General features: G+C 38.4%; 1 protein-coding gene across 8 annotated transcripts in view; it reads right to left on the bottom strand.

The window, feature by feature from the left end:
* LOC117409428 (bridge-like lipid transfer protein family member 1) overlaps positions 1–25,046 on the bottom strand; it is a 127,418-nt gene that overhangs the window by 101,662 nt on the left and 710 nt on the right. For all 8 annotated transcript variants that reach the window (XM_059006497.1, XM_059006501.1, XM_059006502.1 and 5 more), the window contains exons 2-8: positions 14,151–14,277; positions 13,314–13,430; positions 12,538–12,616; positions 10,948–11,012; positions 1,681–1,855; positions 1,292–1,373; positions 192–385 (exon numbers count right to left, since the gene is read on the bottom strand). In XM_059006497.1, coding sequence (XP_058862480.1) covers positions 192–385; positions 1,292–1,373; positions 1,681–1,855; positions 10,948–11,012; positions 12,538–12,616; positions 13,314–13,430; positions 14,151–14,247 — 809 coding nt within the window. In that variant the 5' untranslated portion in view covers positions 14,248–14,277. The remainder of the gene's footprint in view (positions 1–191; positions 386–1,291; positions 1,374–1,680; positions 1,856–10,947; positions 11,013–12,537; positions 12,617–13,313; positions 13,431–14,150; positions 14,278–25,046) is intronic.

Genomic DNA, 25,046 nt, shown 5'->3' with positions numbered 1-25,046 from the left:
ACATTGGTAGTAAATGTACCACTGCAAGCAGGACAGATTTTTCATTAAAATCTTTTCAATGTATCTGGAGATACTTAATCTGTTATGCTGTACTGAGAAATGTTTACTTAAATCAATGTGAATAAATTAGGGATGTAGATATTTTAATGGGTAATAAGGTTTCACAGTTACATAGCACAGAGAATTCTTACTCATCATTTTGAAGCCCAACATATCTGGGACTAGGAACAACCATAACGCGAACATTTTCTAACGTGCCCTTCAAGATGTGCATAAACTGGTCAAGGTGACTGGAAGGAGGCTTGGTGGCATATGTCAGGTAGGCATCATCAAAATTAACACAGAGCGTCTGGGGCAGATAATGATTTCCAAAGGCCAGGCGACCCTAGAAGTAATAAAAGAACACAATAAATGATATTACTCCTGTTTATCACCAAACAATAGGGACAAGCTCTAAATAATATCATTACGGTTACTGTCAAACTTGTTAATATTACTCACATTTACCAGTCACCGCACCTATTTGTGAAATATAACCAGAACATTTACTATGTATGCAGATTATGGTTTTTTTTTTTATATAAACACAAGCAGTCTGCAGGAACTAATGTGACAAAATCACATGCAAAGTTAATACAAGAGTCCAAATCTGTTAATTACTTCAGAAAGAAATCACCACAGAGAAACAAAAATGTGGTCCTGGATGCAAATTTGCAATACTGATGAGTTTCCATTGATAACTGATAAACAAACACAACAGCAGCTGCAGATACAGCACCCTTGATGCCAATGTAATGGTCACCATAGTCTAGAGTGTGGTAGACTGCAGGTCTTCTGTGCAGCAATACAAATTGAGCAGAGTATTGTGCTTCCATGGTAATTTACTGGTATGTTATGTTATCCTTTAAAAAGGTCCTTTATCAGGTGCATGTATACCTGTACTAAACCATCTCGCAGGACATGGTCCTTCTGGGATAAGCCCTGGTTTATACAGAGCTAAATTCAGTTTGTTTAGAAAATAGCCTACAGCAAGCAGAAAAAAACCATTATGAAAACCAATTGCAATAATTAAGCTAGGCGACTTTATTAAGAAATATCAGTATGTGTCTTCAATTTTAAATCCTTCTTGTAAATCCAACAACAAATAATGCAGATCAAATGAGAAAGCTAATAACGATGTTGTTGTTGTTGCTGTTGTTGTAACGGTTTTTAATATAATGTTCCTTGTCCTTATCTAATTTGGACACCAAACTGAATGTTGGTCAGTGCAAGGGAAAAAACAATAACTCACAGTGCTGATGTTCACTTTGATAACAGGGATGAGGGCTCTCCATGACGAAGACGGGTCTTGTGTTTCCGTTTTAATGTGAACACTGTAAACCAATAAAATAAAAACAGCAAATTCAGGCTCTCAGAGAGCAACCACAAGAGCACTGACTTTGCACCATTTGATGTTCACTATAGTTCTGAAAAGCCAAAAAAGAACCAAACAGCTTTTGATAACCAGACAATATTGTTTGTGTACAAAAAGCAGTTTGCAAAAACCTCTTTGCGCTGTATAGTTCTAATTCGAGTGCCAAATACCATTTTGAACATATCAACACTTGCACAACTGTATTTCTTATTGTTAAGGTGTATTCTTTATCAGCTTATTTCTTTAAGGAATGACACCGTACCTACCCCTCAAGTGTCTTTTCTCTTTCATCTTTTGCCTTGTCATCATCCTTTTTAGGTGGAATGATGGTCGGTTCCAACCCAAACATTTCTTGTAAGTGTGCATAAAGCTCGGTTTGGTTGTACACGTGGAATTCAAACCCATTCACAGTTATATAGAGTCTTGTTTCTGCCTTAGGATCTGAGGTGAAAAACACAATCTTACTCTTTGGAAAACATAAAATGACACATGATTTCAGTACATTATGTGAAGGGGATTTCTCTTACAAGAGTACAGTTCTTTGGAGGCTAAGTTTGTGTGTTTTAATGTTGCATTTTCAGCAGCACCTGTGACAAGTCAATAAATAAATAAACAAACACACAACTGCAAAGTAATACTGAAATCCACTTCATTTAAATGAAGATCTAAGTTAATTTGCACTTTTTGATGATTTGTACACCCACAGACACAAAGAATTAGCCCAGCTTGTTTTGTTACCACTAGAGGTCCCTGTGTTAATGCAGCCTGAGAGTTTCTCTTCAGAGCATGTTCTTGGGAGGTTACTTATTTTATTCAACTCTTCTACTAATTTCAGAAATGTAAAACTAAACCTAGACATGGGTGTTTCTGTAAACTAAAACAAACTGTAAGGAGAAGGTGGCAAAATATGTACAGAAAGCGGTACGGGCAGCAGTGTGGAGTAGTGGTTAGGGCTCTGGACTCCTGACCGGAGGGTTGTGGGTTCAGTCCCCAGTGGGGGACACTGCTGTTGTACCCTTGAGCAAGGTACTTTACCTAGATTGCTCCAGTAAAAACCCATCTGTATAATTGGGTAATTGTATGTAAAAATAATGTGATATCTGTATAATGTGAAACAATGTATAATGTGATATCTTGTAACAATTGTAAGTCGCCCTGGGTAAGGGCGTCTGCTAAGAAATAAATAATAATAATAATAATAATTTAACATCCCCCAGAGGTGGCCGTACGTACGCATGTCACACACTTCCATACTGTGCATCTAGAGAACCACATCCAGTTGTCATGAAACGTGGCATATAACTGGATAACCGCTAATCAAATTGCGATTAAACATGTAATTGCTAACTCTTATTCTACACATACTGTTGATATGTCATGGTCATCAACCTGTTTTTTAACATTACAATTTACAGCAACGGCTGGGGATTATGTAACAGACATACTTGTTGTTATTGTAGGAGTACCATAGTCAAAACTGGCTAACAGAATCATACAACACAGCTGTGTACAAAATGTGAAGACAGTAAATCAAAAAAGAAAAACAGCAGCAAGAAGGGCAATGTCGCAGCTTTAATACAATCATTACAGCATTGTTTTAGAATTCTTTCAGCAGAAATCCACTTTGAAGAGACAATTACTGCTCAGAGAAATGCCAGTAAGAAATCCATTGTTAATCCATTTCGCTATAGTAATTTTCTCTTCAAAGTGGATTTCTGCTGAAAGAATTGTAAAACAATAATGAATGATGAGGAGAAATTGGTTGTTAAATATAGTCATGACAGTACCGTTATCATTGGTCAGCCTCTTCCCGGGTTCCTGTGCTGAGAAATCCATTAAGTCTTGAGCTAGTAAATCTGTCTTAATTAATGATTTTATTTTAGAATCAAATTTAGATGTTAGCCTTGGTAGAGACGTGATTGAAAGAGAAAGAGAATGCAGCGCTAGGAGAGGCTTGTCCATCAGGGTTCGCCTTCTCTCAGAGTGTGCATCCTGTGGGGAGGAGGAGGAGGGATTGCCACTATCTTTGGTAAATAGTTTGTTCTTAATCAGTACATAATTGACGGTTATTCTTCATTTGAAATACTCTCTTATACCGCTTGAAATCCGTTACCGATGTACATTATAGTTATTTATCGGCCACCTAGACCCAAGGTTCCCAAACTGTGGTCCACCTTTGGGCCGTGACACAGTCCCGGGCAGGCCGCGCGAGCAATGACATTCTATGTATTTTTTTTATTTTTTATTAATAGCGAAAAGCAGGCACAGATGGCAGCTGTAACTGTAGAAAAATAAAGTGTAGCAAGGCAGTATTAGAGGACTGTCAAATCAAAGCAGAAATTCATAAATCAGAGCTAACAGACAATTGGGCAGTGTTAAGGTCATGTGATCAATCTGCTGGCAGATGTTAATAAAATTACAATATGTCAATTCTGCTACCAAAGAATATGTTTTGCAAAGTATAAAGAACAAAAAAGGCAGCTACAGGAGTTTGAATGCATTGTACCGTGGGCTCAGTTTTGAGGTGCTAGAATGGGTTTTTTTCATTTGTAGAAACATTTTCATACTAACTTTTGTACTTGACAACATTCATTTAAAAATTCAATTGATGCCTATGGTGAATACATTTTTGTGACTAATTAACTATTAACATTTAAAATATTGAGTACGTTGATATGTTTCAATATTAACTAAATCAAGTTATTAATCAAAATGATAAATCTTGTTACATACCGGTAATTGATTTATTAAAATGTTTGGATATTCTGCTATTTTATTGATTACTGGCTCGTTCACAGTCGTCTTAAAATAACGTTATTATATGTTTTGTTGGAAAATAATTTAAAAAAAAATGCTTTTTGATTCAGATTTCGCTGCAGATGGATTTATTTTGGTTAAAATGGCGCAGCTGCGCTCTGCGTTTTTTTTGTTTTTTTTTTTATTTTGGGGTATTGTGCGCATTCCTCTTTTTTGTGCATGACAGTTCAGCATGAGAGGTAACGGTTGGTCGTTTTAGTTACACTGTTCAAACATTAGGATTTAAGAGTTATGTTTTTGTGCACGTTGTACTGGTTTTACTTAAAAGTGCTTCCTGTTCAGGTATTTATGAATGGGAATAATAAGAGACTTCTTGTTTGATGACCAAGAAAAATAACTACATTTCTACATTTATTTTTCAATTATACAAATGTACCTAATTTAAACATTTCATAAAAACATCTGTTTAGTTTTTGCAATTTATTTTATTTACTAAAATTCAAGTGTTTAAAAAAAAATTATTTTCACTCAGTGCATATTCTATGTGATTTCCCAATATATTTCACAATATTTATTCAAATGAATAAAGGACAATTTGGATTAGGCTTATTTATAATGTTACAGGTTTAAACATATTAAATATTTTTTATTTGACATTTTCCCCAAGGGGTGCTAATAGTGCGCCACAGTGCCTAATGCAGCTGAACAGGTGGGCCTCAGGAAAAAAAGTCTGGGCACCCCTGACCTAGACCGAATTCTCTTTTTCTATCTGAAGTTAGTCATTTTTACATACAATGGCTGTTAAGCAGGACAGGATTATGCTGTAGATGTGGATGGAGATCCCCTGCTAGAGCTTTTAGGATGCAGCTAGTCACTTGGGTTTACTCAGCATGCTACTGGTCCTACCCATTGTTGGATAACATGGAAAGAAGTTTGAATGTAATATAAGATACATGTGTTTGCAGGTTTGTATACTCTGTTAGTTTTAAAATGAGATTATCAGAGGAGGTATAGTAACTGGTAAATGCGAGATTGCAGGTTTCATTTAATTGCACCAACGATGACTGTATGACTGTTGGAATAAACACAAATCGCACATTGCTGGAGGAACCGATGCGCTCAAGAGATAACAGAGGTTAAGCACAAAGATCAAAGGGCCACACCAAGTTAAAACCATCTTAAGCAGTGAGGTAGAACCAGTTTTCTTTACAACACATACAGTGGCTCTCAAAAGTATTCACCCCCTTTGGACTTATCCACATTTTATTGTGTTACAACATGGAATCAAAATGGATTTAATGAGGAGTTTTTGCCACGGATCAATACAAAAAAAGTCCATAACGTCAAATTGAAAAATAAAATCTACAAATTGTTCTAAATTAATTACAAATACAAAACAGAAAATAATTGATTGCATAAGTATTCACCCCCTTGAGTCAATATTTGGTAGAGGCACCTTTGGCAGCAATTACAGCCATGAGTCTATTTGGATAAGTCTCTACCAGCTTTGCACATCTGGACACTGCAATTTTTGCCCATTCTTCTTTGCAAAATTGCTCAAGCTCCGTCAAGTTGGATGGGGACCTTTGGTGAACAGCAGTTTTCAACTCTTTCCACATATTCTCAATTGGATTGAGATCCAGGCTTTGACTGGGCCACTCCAGGACATTGACCTCTTAGTTTTTAAGCCACTCCAGTGTGGCTTTGGCTGTATGTTTGGGGTCATTGTCCTGCTGGAAGATGAATCTCCCAAGTTCCAGGTCTCTTGCAGACTTCAGCAGGTTTTCCTCCAGGATTTCTCTGTACTTTGCTGCATCCATTTTGCCCTCTATCTTCACAAGCTTTCCAGGCCCTGACACAGAGAAGCATCCCCATAGCATGATGCTGCCACCACCATGCTTCAAGGTGGGGATGGTGTTCTCAGGATCATGTGCGGTGTTAGGCTTGAGCCAAACATAGCGCTTAGCGTTGAGGCCAAAAAGCTCCATTTTGGTCTCATCAGACCATAGAATCTTCTTCCACTTGGTCTCAGAGTCTCCCACATGCCTTCTGGCAAACTGGCAAACATCAAATCTAGCCGAGATTTGATGCGAGTTTTTTTCAACAATGGCTTTCTTATTGCCACTCTCCCATAAAGGCCAGTTTTGTAAAGCACCCGGGCTATTGTTGCCATATGCACAGTGTCCCCCAGCTCAGCCGTGGAAGACTGTAACTCCTTTAGAGTTGCCATAGGCCTCTTGGTGGCCTCCCTGACTAGTGCCCTTCTCGCCCGGATACTCAGTTTTTGAGGACGGCCTGTTCTAGACAGATTCACAGTTGTGCCATCTTCTCTCCATTTCTTAATAATGGACTTTACTGTGCTCCGGGGGACATTCAATGCCTTGGAAATGTTCTTATATCCTACCCCTGATTGGTGCTTTTGAAGAACCTTATTCCGGATTTGCTTTGAATGTTCCTTCGTCTTCATGATGTAGTTTTTGTTAGGAAATGTACTAACCAACTGTGGGACCTCCCAGAGACAGGTGTATTTAACCTGAAATCATGTGAAACACCTTAATTGCACACAGGTGGACTCCATTCAACTAATTATGTGACATCTAAAGACAATTGGTTGCACCAGAGCTTATTTAGGTGTGTCATAGCAAAGGGGGTGAATACTTATGCAATCAATTATTTTCTGTTTTATATTTGCAATTAATTTAGAAAAATTTGTAGATTTTATTTTTCACTTTGACATTATGGACTTTTTTGTGTTGATCAGTGGCAAAAACTCCTAATTAAATCCATTTTGATTCCATGTTAACACAATAAAATGTGGAAAAGTCCAAGGGGGGTGAATACTTTTGAGAGCCACTGTACATGAGACTCTCCACAGGGTGCCCGGGGTGATTGGACCAACAAAGAGAAGGAAGGAGGGGTGGCTGAGGTCAGTAGCTACTTAAGAACATAATAACATAATAAAGTTTACAAACGAGGGGAGGCCATTCAGCCCATCTTGCTCGTTTGGTTGTTAGTAGCTTATTGATCCCACAATCTCATCAAGCAGCTTCTTGAAGGATCCCAGGGTGTCAGCTTCAACAACATTACTGGGGAGTTGGTTCCAGACCCTCACAATTGTCTGTGTAAAAAAGTGCCTCCTATGTTCTGTTCTGAATGCCCCTTTATCTAATTTCCATTTGTGACCCCTGGTCCTTGTTTCTTTTTTCAGGTCAAAGAAGTCCCCTAGGTCGACACTGTCTATACCTTTTACCTTTTGAATGTCTGAGTCAGATCGCCGCGTAGTCTTCTTTGTTCAACACTGAATAGATTCAATTCTTTTAGCCTGCCTGCATACCACATGCCTTTTAAACCCGGGATAATTCTGGTTGCTCTTCTTTGCACTCTTTCTAGAGCAGCAATATCCTTTTTGTAACGAGGTGACCAGAACTGAACACAATATTCTAGGTGAGGTCTTACTAATGCATTGTAAAGTTTTAACATTACTTCCCTTGATTTAAATTCAACACTTCTCACAATATATCCAAGCATCTTGTTGGCCTTTTTTATAGCTTCCCCACATTGTCTAGATGAAGACATTTCTGAGTCAACATAAACTCCTAGGTCTTTTTCATAGTTCCCTTCAATTTCAGTATGTCCCATATGATATTTATAATGCACATTTTTTATTGCCTGCATGCAATACTTTACACTTTTCTCTATTAATTTTCATTTGCCATGTGTCTGCCCAGTTCTGAATGCTGTCGATCATTTTGAATGACCATTGCTGGTGCAACAGTGTTTGCCACTCCTCCTATTTTTGTGTCGTCTACAAATTTAACGAGTTTGCTTACTATACCAGAATCTAAATCATTAATGTAGATTAGGAATAGCAGAGGACCTAATACTGATCCCTGTGGTACACCACTGGTTACCTCGCTCCATTTTGAGGTTTCTCCTCTAATCAGTACTTTCTGTTTTCTACATGTTAACCACTCCCTAATTAATCAACTTAATCAAGGTGCACTCAGCTCAGCTCACTTCTCTCTTTCATTACTAGTATTGGGGACTTGTCGATCGAGAAGTCCTAGAGGATCAAACCTACAGTATTACGTAATATTATTTTGTTCTGTTAGGTTTTGTTTTGAACTTAAGTTTGGCACTGTGCAGTTTGCATATGAAAGTGTGATCTATACTGTTTTGCTTTGAGCGTTCTTTTTGTTTCTTGAATTAAACCTGTATATGTTGAATAAACCAAACTAATATCTGAAGAAAAGGACTGTGCATTTCTTTCATCAAGAAACAACTACTCACTACTTTTAAAAAACTACTTCACCCACACCCATGGCCATATATTAGACTTACTTATCACTCATGGGTTAAATATTCAGAATCTATTAAAGTCACTGATCTCGTGTTTTCAGACCATTCCGCTGTCAGTTTTTTAAATACCATTACCTAGTTCCATCTGGCATCCAATGCACTGTATTATATCTCGTTCTTATAACCCGCCAACTACTGCTATGTTCTTGGAAGCCTTGCCTGCTGCAACTCCTATTCAGTTAGGATCGGTTGAAGAGTTAGTAGATAATTATAACGCCACTCCAGTTAATATATTGGCTGCACTGTCTTCAGCTAGATCAGCCTATTACTCAAATTTTATAGAAACAAATAAGGATATTCTTCGATTTCTTTTTGAGACTATAGCTAAATTAACAAATCCGCAGAGAAAGCCTTCTTTAAATATTCCTTCATCAGCAAGCTGTGATGATTTTATGAATCATTTTAACAAGAAAATCATTGATATGAGAAACTCGCCCGTGGGTCTTGCTACATCAAAACACATTTTCAGTCAGGCTTCCTCCCTTCCGCCCTGGTCGTAGTACTGAAACTGCACTTAGAGTGGTAAATGATGTGCTATTATCTTACGATATGGGCTCACCCTCAATTCTTATACTTCTAGATATAAGTGCAGCGTTCGACACTATTGATCGTGCTCTTGTGATTTATAAGTCTTGAGAATCGAGTGGATTGTCAGGTTGTGTCCTGTCTTGGTTTAAATCCTATCTTTCAAATAGGTTTCAATTTGTTAAACTTGAGGAAGAATCCATTCTTGGTGCAATTTTGTTTTCCTTGTATATGCTTCCCTTGGTTGATATTGTCCGTAGACATGAGATACATTTTCATTGTTATGGCTGATGATACTCAGTATATTTATCTCTGAAACCGGGGGACACCAGCTGAAATTACTCTCTACCTGTCTTGCTGACATTAAGCACAGGATGTCAAAACACTTTTTAATGTTAAACTCAGATAATACAGAGATGATGTTCTTGGGATCACAGCATCAACTAAATAATATAAATCCATCTGATTTCACATTTGATAGTTACTCCTCTGAGCTGAAGGCTGAAATGAGAAATGTGTGTGGAATTAGGAATGTAACTAAAGTGTCTTTTTATCATTTAAGAAATGTTGCTAAATTAAGAGGTCTCAAGTACCAGCTCTGGCAGCATGGATTCTACCAGCTCTGGCGGCATGGATTCCACCAGCTCTGGCGGCATGGATTCCACCAGCTCTGGCGGCATGGATTCCACCAGCTCTGGCGGCATGGATTCCACCAGCTCTGGCGGCATGGATTCCACCAGCTCTGGCGGCATGGATTCCACCAGCTCTGGCGGCATGGATTCCACCAGCTCTGGCGGCATGGATTCCACCAGCTCTGGCGGCATGGATTCCACCAGCTCTGGCGGCATGGATTCCACCAGCTCTGGCGGCATGGATTCCACCAGCTCTGGCGGCATGGATTCCACCAGCTCTGGCGGCATGGATTCCACCAGCTCTGGCGGCATGGATTCCACCAGCTCTGGCGGCATGGATTCCACCAGCTCTGGCGGCATGGATTCCACCAGCTCTGGCGGCATGGATTCCACCAGCTCTGGCGGCATGGATTCTACCAGCTCTGGCGGCATGGATTCCACTAGCTCTGGCGGCATGGATTCTACCAGCTCTGGCGGCATGGATTCCACCAGCTCTGGAGGCATGGATTCTACCAGCTCTGGCGGCATGGATTCCACCAGCTCTGGAGGCATGGATTCTACCAGCTCTGGCGGCATGGATTCCACCAGCTCTGGCGGCATGGATTCCACCAGCTCTGGAGGCATGGATTCCACCAGCTCTGGAGGCATGGATTCCACCAGCTCTGGCAGCATGGATTCTACCAGCTCTGGAGGCATGGATTCCACCAGCTCTGGCGGCATGGATTCTACCAGCTCTGGCGGCATGGATTCTACCAGCTCTGGCAGCATGGATTCCACCAGCTCTGGCGGCATGGATTCCACTAGCTCTGGCGGCATGGATTCTACCAGCTCTGGCGGCATGGATTCTACCAGCTCTGGCAGCAGGTCTCAAGTACTAGCTCTGTCAGCATGGATTCTACTTCTCAGACAGCAGGTCTAAAGTATTAGTTCTCCCTCATTTTCTAGGACAGCAAGCCTTCGGGGGGTAATATTCCATTTTCATTAGCTCCTCTTTATTATGCACCAATCTAATTGAAGACTAAATGAATTAAAATCAATGCATTTGTCGAGGTCCTTGTTTTTCAGTTTGGTGCATCACCTTGTTCTACAATAATTGTCTAGGCTGGCAGCGTTCAAGTGTGGTATTTAAGAATAGAAAGGTACCAGAGAAATAAAATGCATCCATTTATTCAGGAACTTGTCAAAGCTTTTTCAAGGAACATGGAGTTTGTATTGGGTTAAAAACAACTTATACAGTATGTATGATAAAATAAAACTTACCATGCTGCTTTTGTTTGGGATTATACATTTTCCACCACCGAAATATAAGAAAGCCATCCTGAATTCTGAAAGATGAACAAATGAAACATTATTTAAATACAATTTCCTTATACAGTAACAAGAGCGGAAACAATGAAAAGAAGCATCAATAAAATTCAAAATCCTCACGGTTTATAGTGTAACAAACAAACTCATTCTGCCCCAGTTTAATGCTGCAGTATCATTTGTACATCGCTACATGATTTTTCCTCCTGTGCACTGCTGCCAGTCATTGTTTATAGGGATGAAACAATGATACATTAAGATACAGTTTAATTTAAATATCTGTAGATCATTTTAAAACAGCTCTGATTTAGCTTATGTGACCCCACTATGGAAACCAAGAAAAAGTGTCAGTTAGTCTGTCCATCAGAATCTGGCCGACCGCCAAGATCTTCACAGCTGTACCGTAATGCACTCACTTAATGCTGGGCGCCAAGTGTCAATTGGAGCATTTGCTGTGCGGTATGATAAATAAGTGTCAACAGTGTAGTTTGCTGCTTTGTAGAGCTCTGTCATTCTTCAGAATTAGCTGGTCGCCACTCTAACCTATTTTTTGTGTTTTTCAAGGTCAAAACCACAATGCTTATAGATTTTAACTGTCAAATTGAAAGTTTTCCTTTTGCTAGTGCCCTAGATTCAACAACACAGTCTGGTTTATTTGTATATGGCGAAAAGTATACCCTAGGCACCAAGAACAGTGACACTTTCAAAAAGAAATCAGCACTTCAGCCAGACGTGAAAGGGGTCAGAGTTCAATTATGATGTATATTGCATTAGCTACTGCAGAGGTGCAATACTGTTTGTGCTTTTACTCTGATAGAATAGTTTGCATTTTCAATGCTATACCTGCAACAGTTCACCACCTGAAAGACACTTGTTTTAAGAGTGTTTATAGATGTGTAAATATCACACACCTGCTTTACGAATTTTAACTTTTTTGTTTTAGTGTTTTTCAAAATATTAACTTAAAATCAATCAGGTTTTCAAGGCGACACAGTTTCAACTTGTTTAATTCCACTGTGATGCCTTTCAAAATGCTTTTGATTTCTGATCAATGTAATTTTGGGATAATACATTTTGCAAATTAACTGACATCATTCAGTTAGTATTGAATCAACACAACACCCCTGCTTCATACAAATACCTTATGAACCGATTAAAAGGTCTATAAAATACCTAGTACAATGGCACCTCAAGCAGACCCTCAATATAGTATCTGTTGCATAGGAACTGACATATGCGAATGAACAGCAAATGCAATGGTTTGCCTTTTCTGCAGTTTGTTTTCAGTGATGTTAATATCTCTGCTGGGAAACAAGAATGGCTTTAAATGAACTGTAGTAGAGCTGAAGCAGGGCAGTGTTTAGACCTGCCCCACTTTACCCAATTAAAACAGAGCCGCTCTTTTTAAAGGAAGCGGCGAACGCAAGTAATATCGCATGCTCCTGCTTCTAGAAATAGTTTAAATGGGTCAGGAAAGCTGTTTCGCAGCACACAGCTCTAAACAGTTTAACTGGTGATCCCATGTGAGCCATGATATACATTCACCTGATAGACATGTCCTCATTGATGAAATAAATATCCCTGAACATGACCTTTCCAGACAGCACCGAGAAGGAAAAGGAGCCTGTTAAACAAATTGATAGATTATTAGTTGTGATAATAGAGTATAGAGCTAGAATAAAACAATTACTTTGCCAAAGAGATATTGATTAGCAATTCCTTCCTACCCTGCATACTACAGCGTTTTGTGTCCTCTTAAGAAATTACATGCCAAGTTAAAATCTATATTAAGATTACATTCAGGCCTAAAACAACAAAAACAAGCATATTTACACCATGAATGATGGTTACTCTTTTCACAGATACAAAAACTAAGATACCAAGCAGAACCTTCATTCTGCATTTCCACAGGTATAGGGCAATGCTTAGTTAAGCCATGTAAAGTGTAAATGTAATGAATGAGCTGGAATATCTTTACTTGGCTGCAAGTAGCTCAGGGGTTGGTGTACTGCGTAGCTGTAACTTGGAAGATATTTTATGTTTCAGCTTGCAGCTTTACACTGCTCAGACAGCTGCTTAAATCTTTAAAAACAGGGTTGATTTTTTGAAGATGTTTGTTTATACACATTCTCTTAGGTAAAACCATGCTTTCAGAAATGCAAACAAACCCTCTCTAAAACAGTTGAAAAGGGTTTCATGAACAGCTTCTTGATGTAATTAGTCAAAATGGCCTTTAAAAAAACATTCCTTAAAACAGGGCCCAATAGTACATTTCTGCTTTAAAGCACAAATCAAAGGCGTGTGAAAGTTTAAAAACTTACCAATATGGATGTGGCCATTTTTATATAGTCTGTTAAGAATCACTGTTAAAATCAGTCCCACATTCCTGGAGTTGTAATATGTTAAATAAATAATCCAGCCACAGGATAGAATGGTAGCTGTAAAAAAAAAAATATATATATATATAAAACATGAATTAATACATGCGGTGGGTCGCTTGACATGAACAGAATCTCCATTGGACTGGGATAAGAGTCTCCCTGGGCTCAGAGTTCATGCAGCTGCTTATTCACTGCGCAGTGCGTTCCCCTGTAGAAGCAAGCCCTGGCACTACCAGGGGTGAGAGGGTAGGAAGCACACGTGTCTGGTGTGTGAAGGACGGTGGCGGTCTGATCCCTAGCCTAGGGCTGGGTGTACTTTACCAGATGGATTTTTACAGGGCAGATAGCTACTCGATTAAAGAGACTTCCCTTGGGGATCACAGTTCTAGATGTTAAAGTAAATGTATGTTAAAGATTTCTATGATCAAGCCATCCTACAAGTTCACTGGTACCCCATTCTTCATCGGCTACGTTTTACATGCTACTTGCTCACTAAATATCTTGGTATCCCTGAGTAACGCAGTGATTTCTTACACCCACACTAAACATCATCCCATATTGGGGGTTGTCAGTTGTTATCGGGTTGTTGTTTTATTTTTTATTATCCTCATTTACTGTATGTTGTTGTGTATTTTATTACTTTAACCAGATACAAGTAATGCACTATTTCCTAAGTGTGATTTTTCAACACCTTCAAATAATAACATATTTCTTAAAATGCATACAATTATATAACCAATAAATAAATGAATGCAAATTTAAAAGATGCAGACTTACCAACAAGCAGCCACACAAAATTAGAGTTATGCTCTACAAGGAAGTGTTCTAACTGTGTGAAGCTGGGGAAGCCGGTGCCATTCTCTTTACTTTCCATAGCTGCAGAATGGTATCACAAACTCCAGTGCTGAAGGAAAAAAAACAAGAAATGGAAGAATAACTGTATATGTTTTATATGCAAATCCCAGCAAGTCCTAACCTTGATGCTTCTTCAAAGGGTGTCTGAGATACCCGTGGAGATAGCAGCTTTATAAAATAATTGGTAGAAAAAGGTGTTGATTTATTTTTGTACGGTCCCACAATCATACTTCACCTATTCGTATCACATAATATTCACTAGGTGTACTGAGAACGAAGCCAGTATTCCTACTGTACAGAGTCATTTCACATTAGGTGTCTGTCCACAAAAGTATAAAGGTCTAGCATACACCTTGAAACCACTGGCATCTGCATCTGCAATCTGGTAAACAACAATATGAGACTGAGTTCTCCCTTCAGAAGCACATAGTACAGTATCAGCACAAGCCATATTAAAATGTTAGCGGTGTTGTTTTTTGTGTTAGTTTTTAAATCAGTAGGCCCAAACTGTATCCACTATCAAATACAGTTTACATAATCTATTGTGCATGCAAATATATTGCAGCTATGACAGTCAACATTATTCATATGTGCAGCTCACAAAAGTAGAGTAATCGTAGAACTCGATCGTGCAATGCCAATGGAATGTTAGAAGAACTCGATCGTGCAATGCCAATGGAATGTTAGAAGAACTTGATCGTGCAATGCCAGTGGAATGTTAGAAGAACTCGAACGTACAATGCCAGTGGAATGTTAGAAGAACTCGACCGTGCAATGCCAGTGGAATGTTAGAAGACCTCGACCGTGCAATGTTAGAAGACCTCGATCGTGCAATGCCAGTGGAATGTAAGAAGAACTCGACCGTGCAATGTTAGAAGAACTCAATCGTGCAATGTCAGAAGAACTCAATCGTGCAATGCCAGTGGAATGTAAGAAGAACTCGACCGTGCAATGTTAGAAGAACTCAATCGTGCAATGTCAGAAGAACTCAATCGTGCAATGCCAGTGGAATGTAAGAAGAACTCGACCGTGCAATGTTAGAAGAACTCAATCGTGCAATGTTAGAAGAACTCGACCGTGCAATGTTAGAAGAACTCGACCGTGCAATGTTAGAAGAACTCGACCGTGCAATGTTAGAAGAACTCGACCGTGCAATGTTAGAAGAACTCGACCGTGCAATGCCAGTGGAATGTTAGAAGACCTCGACCGTGCAATGTTAGAAGAACTCGATTGTGCAATGCCAGTGGAATGTAAGAAGAACTCGATTGTGCAATGCCAGTGGAATGTAAGAAGAACTCGATTGTGCAATGCCAGTGGAATGTAAGAAGAACTCGATTGTGCAATGCCAGTGGAATGTAAGAAGAACTCGATCGTGCAATGCCAGTGGAATGTAAGAAGAACTCGACCGTGCAATGCCAGTGGAATGTAAGAAGAACTCGACCGTGCAATGTTAGAAGAACTCAATCGTGCAATGTTAGAAGAACTCAATCGTGCAATGCCAGTGGAATGTTAGAAGACCTCGACCGTGCAATGTTAGAAGAACTCAATCGTGCAATGTTAGAAGAACTCAATCGTGCAATGCCAGTGGAATGTAAGAAGAACTCGATTGTGCAATGCCAGTGGAATGTAAGAAGAACTTGATTGTGCAATGCCAGTGGAATGTAAGAAGAACTCGACCGTGCAATGTTAGAAGAACTCAATCGTGCAATGTTAGAAGAACTCAATCGTGCAATGCCAGTGGAATGTTAGAAGACCTCGACCGTGCAATGTTAGAAGAACTCGACCGTGCAATGTTAGAAGAACTCAATCGTACAATGCCAGTGGAATGTAAGAAGACCTCGATTGTGCAATGCCAGTGGAATGTTAGAAGACCTCGACCGTGCAATGCCAGTGGAATGTTAGAAGACCTCGACCGTGCAATGTTAGAAGACCTCGACCGTGCAATGTTAGAAGACCTCGACCGTGCAATGTTAGAAGACCTCGACCGTGCAATGTTAGAAGAACTCGACCGTGCAATGCCAGTGGAATGTTAGAAGACCTCGATCGTGCAATGCCAGTGGAATGTTAGAAGACCTCGATCGTGCAATGCCAGTGGAATGTTAGAAGACCTCGATCGTGCAATGCCAGTGGAATGTTAGAAGAACTTGATTGTGCCATAATTGTGAAGTTCGAATATACTGGGTTCTGTTAAGGTTCACTGGGTTCTGGATAATCTTGTACCCTGACTGGAGTATTGGACTGGCTACACTGACTGGAGTATTATAGCTGATTTACAGGTTTGTAGTGTAACCTTCAATTTGATGGAATTATAGCTTTTGTAATTTACTGTTGTCAAATCAAAAAGTTGTCTCAAGGACATTTCGGTTCTTCCAGCATATACTGTACTACATTTTGTATCTGTTGGCCATCCATCCACTCTGAAAGGACTTTCACATATTTGGCTACATATGTATATTATGCAAACAGAATATTAACTTTTACAAATCAATCAACATCACAAGCCTATATCACATCATGGGGTTGATGCTTTCATCCACCAACAGTCCTGTCAATTACTTCCATGCACTTTCACTAGGACATACTGCAGCAGATTCAAGCACTACCATATACTGTCCCAGACCAGCTTAAAACTGCAATGAGAAATGCTAAAGGTTCCAAACTATGTATTCTCTCCATGTGTTATTTACTGTACCTACTGTACGAGTGGTAAATGGGCCAGTGCAGTTGCAAGACTTCAATAGTAGTGTAAACAGTGTATAGAACGGACAGACAGACAAAGTCCAGTAGCATCTGGGAAATGCACACTCTAAAAACTACCTGTCAAAAACTAATTTTGACAATAAGAGACATACTTGGAAAGGAGAGAGGAGTTCAATCAATCAGGTCAGTGTACCACCAAAAACTAAAATATGAACTTTTAAAAATCAATAAAAGGTTGCCCAAAGACAGCCTCAGTAATTGTCTCCAGCAAAGACAAAACACCACTGTGCTAGGTTAAAGCAACCTTCAAATATACTTGAAGAAACAAAACACAATTACACAATGATACAACTGAATGCAAACACATACTGTACACTGTAATATAGAGGACTCTTAAATAAACAACCTAACACTGAATTAATAGAAGCTGTTTTATGGATGGTTGATGTCTCAGTTTACTGAAAACTGGGAGCTTAAAAGTTCTGGAATATTTATTATAGTTTTAGTAAGCCCAGTGGAAAGGATGCTCGGGCCTGTAACCCAACACTTTCCTTTGTGGTGAGCAACGTGCCCATTCAAAGATTCTTCACTTCACAATGGCTTTGGATTCATTCATTGCAACGCTCATGAATTATGCACAAATTGACCTTCTACAATTGTAATACATTACTGCAGATCCCCTGTGCAAAATCCTTTGAGTTCTCGCTGTATGCTGATGTACTGTATTACTATTATGTATTTTCATTTTTACACAAAAGTTAACATCATTTAGTTAGCACAGCCAGCTTGTTTTCAAAAGGGACCCCCCTGGTAAAAGCAGGAGGTTCGCATCCTGGATTTATCCATGCATAAATATGAAGTGTTTTCACAGTTGCATAGTTCTTACAATTTCCACATGGTTGATTTCAAATATTACTTTAAGTGCAACTACATTTATTTGTCTTGACAAGTGCCAGAGAAGCCTACACTTCTCTGTACGCCTCATCTTCATGCAGGGTAATACAGCAATGAGTGCAGAGAACAAACATACAACTTATAGACTGTTTTATTTATTTATGACCAGATATGTTATACTAGTGTTCCGGTTTAATTACAGGATTGTTTTTGGACGCCGGTTTTTACAGATTTATACCCAATTTGTGTCTATTAAAAAATATTTTCCAGGTACTATTTTCTAGGAAATGCACAATATTTTGATTAAAATGCTATTTTATTTTGACTCCGACATTGTAATAAACAGCCATACACTGTATCCTAAGATACAGCAGACGTTTAGATGTCAGAAGATCAAATAACATTCAAACGTGGTTCTCTGTCACTTCACAAACACATTATCACCTGATTATGCTGGCTAATCAAAGTCTGATTATTGTGGCGATTGCTGAGCATGGTAACTACTAGCTTCATCAAAAACTAAAAATTGAAATACTTACATGAAAATATAATATATTTAGTGGATGAGGAATGGGGAGAAAACATAAATCAGTTTATGAACAGAAAAAAGAAAACAAATGTTACAGTATACAAAAAGCAAAAATCGCAGAAGTGGGTCAGTCAGAGGATGCATAACGCTGCAAATACTGCTGCATTGAGGTACATGTTCCCGCTGACAATAAAGGACATACTGAAAAATAAGCGACACATTAAACTAAAACAATAAAGTGAACTGAGAGACACACAGTCAGTTTATGCGGTTTTTACACACGCTTTAATAAAAGCGAGCGCAGAGTGACTGTGTAAATGAGTTTGCCAGAGCGCTGTGCTTTGCTGGACAGCCACTGTTTATTGCAGAGAGGTATGTTGATCACTTAGTGCGACAGTACTGTCTGTCCATCAGCTAAAACACTGCCTAATGCCGACAATCAATCGTAAATATTTGACAGAAAATGGTGATTTAGTTGGTAAACTTATGGAACTCATTGATAGAAATAATAATAATAATAGTGTGATTTTTGAAGCATCTCCCGATGGCTTGCAGCATCCAGTTCTGTCAATTTTCAAATGAGATTTAACTTTTTTGAAAAATATTCGTGTTAAACTTATACGTGCCAGTTGGCACACCGTTGTAGCGCATAACCAACACCCAAGGAAAAAACTGAAACCAAAATATTAAAGGAATATGGACATATCTAACAAAAAAATGACTGTTCTCACTGCTAAATCAGTTTGTTCAAAAACAAAAATGGCTGCCATGTTTGTTAAAATGGAAAAGAAAGTGAATTTCTCATAAATGACACCTTGCGATTTACCTCGTAGCCGACAATTTTCAACAAACAGAAAATGTTGATGTATGATTTTATTGTTTAAATTATTTTATTTATTCAATCCTTAGTTCAAAATTGTTTGATATTCAATGTTTTTGTTTGTTTGTGGTTTCTAAAACCAATTTTAATGTTCACTACTTTACTGAGCCAAGTTAAATTTAGTAATACAATCTGATCATTTGTATTATAGAATGGTAGAGGTTAGGTTTAGTTCAAAAGGGCAGCATGTTGGTATTGGGTAAATTACAATCTATTTTTGCCATTTTACAGGCCATGATAATTAAAACTAGTAATGCAGAGAAGTGTAGACGGTACAGGGAGAAGAGAAAAAAATGATACTGAGAAACACAGTGCATACTTAGCAAGAGAAAGAAAGAAGTAATAGGAAGTATGTGCCAGTGGGTGAAGAGTCAGATAGAGAACAGAGGTGTAGAAGAATGAACTGGAAAAAGGCTTCTGCCAAAAAAACAAGAGCAGCTAAAGGAATCGGCCACATTCACTCCACAGTCATCACCACCAGAGCCTGCAAGACAGAATTATGGTAGTGTAGAAAGGCCATCAGTATTTAACAAAAGAAAGGTCTTAATCTGCAAAAGAAACAGAATTGCTAAAAGAAAAGATAAGAGCTGGAAAGGGAGGTGTCAAAACACAAAAAAAGATTATACAGGATAAATACCAAAAAAAAAAAAAAAAAAAAATTCCCCTGGCAAAGCTATGAAGCTCCTGAAAACCAGCAAAGTGGGCAAAAAACGTGAGGAAGGCACTTCTCTTTCACCACATGCTCAGATTTCAACAAAGCACAAAAGCAAAAAAAATTGGGAAATTTAATCGTGTCATTTTCAAGAAATACAACCTGCTATATTATATGCAGATTACTTTCAGAAAGATCACAGGTCTCTTACTAGGACCAACACTTCAAACAAAAAACAGAAGTTATCTGCTAGCCAGAAACAGAAGCTGGTCATCAAATTTCTTGACGATGTAAGCTTGGTGTCACCTTGCGCAAAGTAAAAAAGAAAAAGCGACTTCTTTCTGCTCCACTGAAAAAGCTATTCCTGCAGTTCAAACATGAAAATTCCAGTGTCAGAATGTCGCACGCTCAGTTCAATTCCAGTGTCAGAATGTCGCACGCTCAGTTCAATTCCAGTGTCAGAATGTCGCACGCTCAGTTCAACTCCAGTGTCAGAATGTCGCACGCTCAGTTCAATTCCAGTGGCAGAATGTCGCACGCTCAGTTCAATTCCAGTGGCAGAATGTCGCACGCTCAGTTCAATTCCAGTGGCAGAATGTCGCACGCTCAGTTCAATTCCAGTGGCAGAATGTTGCACGCTCAGTTCAATTCCAGTGTCAGAATGTCGCACGCTCAGTTCACGTGTTACAGACCACTCTGGATTGTAACACCAAGACTGACAGACAGGCAGACTTGCCAGTGTGTACAGCATGAGAATCTTGAAATGAAAGTGGATACTCTCTTCTATAGAAAGATCATAAATATCAGTGATGAAAACGGTGTTGGGGGCACAATCAGAATTGTGGCAGAGAAAGAGGATATTGAAGATGCAAAGGAGCTTTATCAAAAAGTTCAACCACCACTAAGTGCTGCCATGGATCTCATCGTTACAGAAGGCATTAGCAAAATCAAAGAACAAATGCCTGCAAGTCCTCTTAAACCTGTGAAGGGTACAATGAAAATGCATCAGATTTTCACATGCGAAGCAGGGGTTATAAACCAGAGTTTTGTCGTGCTGTTGTAAGATACCTGAGCTTTGCACCTGTTATTCACCTGTAACAGTTCAAATGACTCAACAATCAGCTGAGTATCGTGTGGAAGCAGACATAATCGCATCCACTCAAGAGCTAGCTGATGGTCTTGTAGACCAATGGTGTGTTGTGTGCTATGATGGAGTTGCGTATCCTGGAACCATTACAGGAATGGCAACAACTGAAATGGACGACTGCATCGAAGTCAAATGTATGAACAAATTAGGCAAAGACAGATTCTACTGGCTGACAGTTGGAAATCAGGACACAATTTATTATGCACTGAAAGATGTCCTAGGTCTAATCAAGCCACATTTTGTGCTACCAGCCCAAAACAGTGCCCGCCATTCGAAACTTGACCAAAAACTTTGTGAAAAAATAAAGGCAATAGTAGGAAAGTAATTACTAGGAAAGTGAGTTATCCTCAATTCATGGCATTCTAATAACTGCTACCACTGTAAATAAAATTAACAGGCAATAACACTAGAACCCGCCGTCTGGGTATTTACTTCATATATTTATGAAAAGTCAAGAATGGACAACCGCATGGCATTCACCAACGCAGAGTAATTTACATTTAAAATCCTAAAATGTCAAATTGACGCGCATGGCGATTCTAGTGTTAAATAATTGGCCAATAATATTTTAAATAGGTTAAAACCCATATATTCTATTACTTGATTTTCTGTATGATTTCAATCTCTTGAGAGACCCTTTCTGTCAATCAGCTTACCGACTATAAAAACATAATTGGACAATCTAATGAGCTCATTCTTTGTGGATGTCTCTTTACCTCAAGCCACTGTGGGAACACACTTTATTCCATCCCTTTTATTAAAGAAATGAACTCTTCTCCACAAGACTAAGCTAATTCTGAGCTACTAAGCAACTGACAATTTAACTTAGGTCAGCAAAACTTCAGCATTCGTTATACCATGTTAAATAAACCAGCATTTTTTTTTTTTTATTTCAAAAATTAAAAAAAAAAAAAAAAAAAGTTTGTTTCAGAAGTAATGACTCATTGTTTTTCATCGAAAAGCGTAAAATTTGAAAAACAATTTTGAGAGCATAGCCTCTTAGACTTCCTTTTCCAACTTTGGTTATTTACTTTACCAACAATTTGACAGTTACTGACAGGGATTCTGAAGGGACCTTTTGGTGTTGCATCACAAGTCCTGCGATTACCTTATAGAAGACTCTGACCATTTTAAATTGTGTTGGAGTGTGAAGTACAAATAGAACAGGAGATAACGGTAAACAGATTTCAATGTATATTAGTACAGGTGTGTGTAAAATAGTCGTGCCCCTGATAAATATACTTGGTGTGTAACTCAGGGTAACAGCAGATTTCCACGGGTAGAATTTAAGGGCGGCTACTTTTTACTTCTGCTACTTGAGTACTTTTAAGATATGAAACTTTTGTAATTTTACTCAAGTAGTTTTCTAGAAGGATACTTTGATTTTTACTTAATTACATTTTTTTCCAAGTAACAGTACTTTTACTCAAGTAACACGTTTGAATACTTTTTCCACACCTGATTTTGAATGACTTTTGCTGCTGCAACGGTGTTTGCCACTACTCCTATTTTTGTGTCATCTGCAAATTTAGTTTGCTTACTATACCAGAATCTAAGTCATTAATGTAGATTAGGAATAGCAGAGGACCTACTGATCCCTGTAGTACTCCTCTGGTTACTTCGCTCCATTGTGAGGTTTCTCCTCTAATCAGTACTTTCTGTTTTCTACATGTTAACCACTCCCTAATCCATGTGCATGCATTTCCTTGAATCCCTACTGCATTCCGTTTGAGAATTAATCTTTTATGTGTGACTTTGTCAAAAGCTTTCTGGAAATCTAAATAAACCACGTCATATGTTTTACAATTATCCACTATCTTGCTTAGCGGTTTGTAAATAACTTCTTTCATTTCTTTGAGTACTATTGGGAGGATCTCATCCGGCCCAGGAGATTTGTTTATTTTAAGAGCTCCTAGTCCCTTTAACAGTTCTGCCTCTGTTATGCAAAGTTATTTCAAACTGGATAGGAACAGGTCAACATGTGGGGCATGTTGTTCGTATCCTCTTTTGTAAAAACTTGTGAAAATTAATAATTTAATAAATTTGTTATTTTTTTCTATTCTTCTATGATTTTGCCATTTGTATCTCTTAGGCATTTTACTTCCTCCTTGAATGTTTTTTTGCTGTTACAATATTGGAAAAACTTTTTGGAATTGGTTTTAGCCCCCTTGGCAAGGTTTATATGGCATGTTATTTCATGTAAACATTTATTTATATTTGATAGCTGTCCAATGAAGACATAATTTATTGATTCATTATAATCTATGTTATTACGTTGCCTTAAATTGCTGTTTGGAAATGATGCAGAAGTTGGACTTTATGATTGCTGTACTTGTATTATACTTGCTGTTAATAAAAACAGCTACTTATTGAAGCATTGTCGATTAGTAGCCTTATCACAGGTCTCACATAATAGTGTGATCAAAGTCAAAGCTTATGTTCCAAAGTACACAGCGTAAAGTGTACTTTGGAACATAAAAAGAAATAGATAGAATTATACAAATGTTTCACCAATATGTGTACAATTCAAAAAAATAATGATATAGTTGTCTGATAAAACACTACTATAAAATTCTGATCATTACAAACAGTTTTAATGCTGTAGCAGAAATGTTTCCCTGGATTGTCTTTGGTGAAACATTTCTATAATTCTATCAATTTCTTTTTTGTTAGGCTGAAAACACAAAAACTTGAACCCGAGGTTCTGTTGGTGAAACTGTTCATTTTAATAGACACTGGAAATGGAATTCAATTGAGAAACGCAGTTACAGCTGTGTTCCACATATTAAGAGAATACTCAAAGCATACCCAAGTGATATTCAAGAAACTTAAAAACAACATCATAAGCAATATATCAACATACAGCAGCACATTACATCAGGAGGTCCCCAACGTAAACAAGCATACAGTGGTGTAAAAGTCAGGTTACAGGGGCAATGGCAGTTTTGTAAATGATTGATACAATCAAACTTGCCTTAAAGATTCATAAAATACAATTGCACAACGAGTATAGCCAATAATCTCAACAGGCTATGTAGGTCGTTATCATTTGGAAGTCACATGACCACAATAAGGCCGCCTGCTTAGGGTCAGTCCAACCTGTTTTAAAACCAAGATTTACAGTCAGTGTTAGTCATGGACACTATCAGTCTTCTTTACATTTACAATGTAATATATTTCTATAAGATCTGATTTCTCAACCTATTAACCACAAATCCGAAACTCAAATAAAACGGAGCATAGTCTGGAGTTCCCAGGACGAAGTCCAAACAGCATACAGGAAGTATAAAACTAGGGGTAAAGCGCACTGGAAAACTAAACTCATTAATCGTAATGTTTTTGCTCCATCTAACCTGGAAAGCGTCTCATTCATATACTGCAGCTCTCTGAATGAAGACAAGTACATCTATGCAGTATGTCAAAAAATGTAAAAGTTAACCATTACTAAAACGTTGTCTAAAACTTCTAGTTCATCTAAGGAGTTAGGCTCTGGAGACAGTTTAGAGCTATCTTTCACTGGAAGTCTAAAAATAAATTGCAATTAAAAGGAGACTAGCGATTTCACAAGAAGTGCAAAAGTCTATCATACTGTGCTGTATTGCAAGCAACAAGACACACTTAAGTTGGGAGCGGGGTGCAAGTCTCCGAGTCTACATTAACAGTCCAGCAGTCAGAAACGAATGTATAGCCAAGGTTTACTTTTACTGTTTTGAGTTCACATTATCACAAGTGTCTTTGTTAATGGTGGTAATAATAATTTTAATCATGGTTCTGCAAAATCTAATATAACAATTCTGCAATATTTCTATCCCATCTCCCCCTACATACATACAGTGCATGCGGCACCTAGGTCGGAAGGACTTTGTCTGCTATAGAATTCAAAACAAAACAAACGGATGGAACTGAAGTCTAAACCACAATTTAAAAATGTAACTTTGGAAACGAGGTTCCGTGCTGTTTACTGCCTGTGTGTGCACTAAGAGCAAGGTGAATAGTTCAAGGATGCTGCCACTCCT

The sequence above is a fragment of the Acipenser ruthenus genome, chromosome 2, assembly GCF_902713425.1.
Source record: "Acipenser ruthenus chromosome 2, fAciRut3.2 maternal haplotype, whole genome shotgun sequence".
Classification (NCBI taxonomy): domain Eukaryota; kingdom Metazoa; phylum Chordata; class Actinopteri; order Acipenseriformes; family Acipenseridae; genus Acipenser; species Acipenser ruthenus.
Note: the sequence above shows the minus strand (reverse complement) of the source record. Positions and strands in the feature narration are given on the sequence as shown.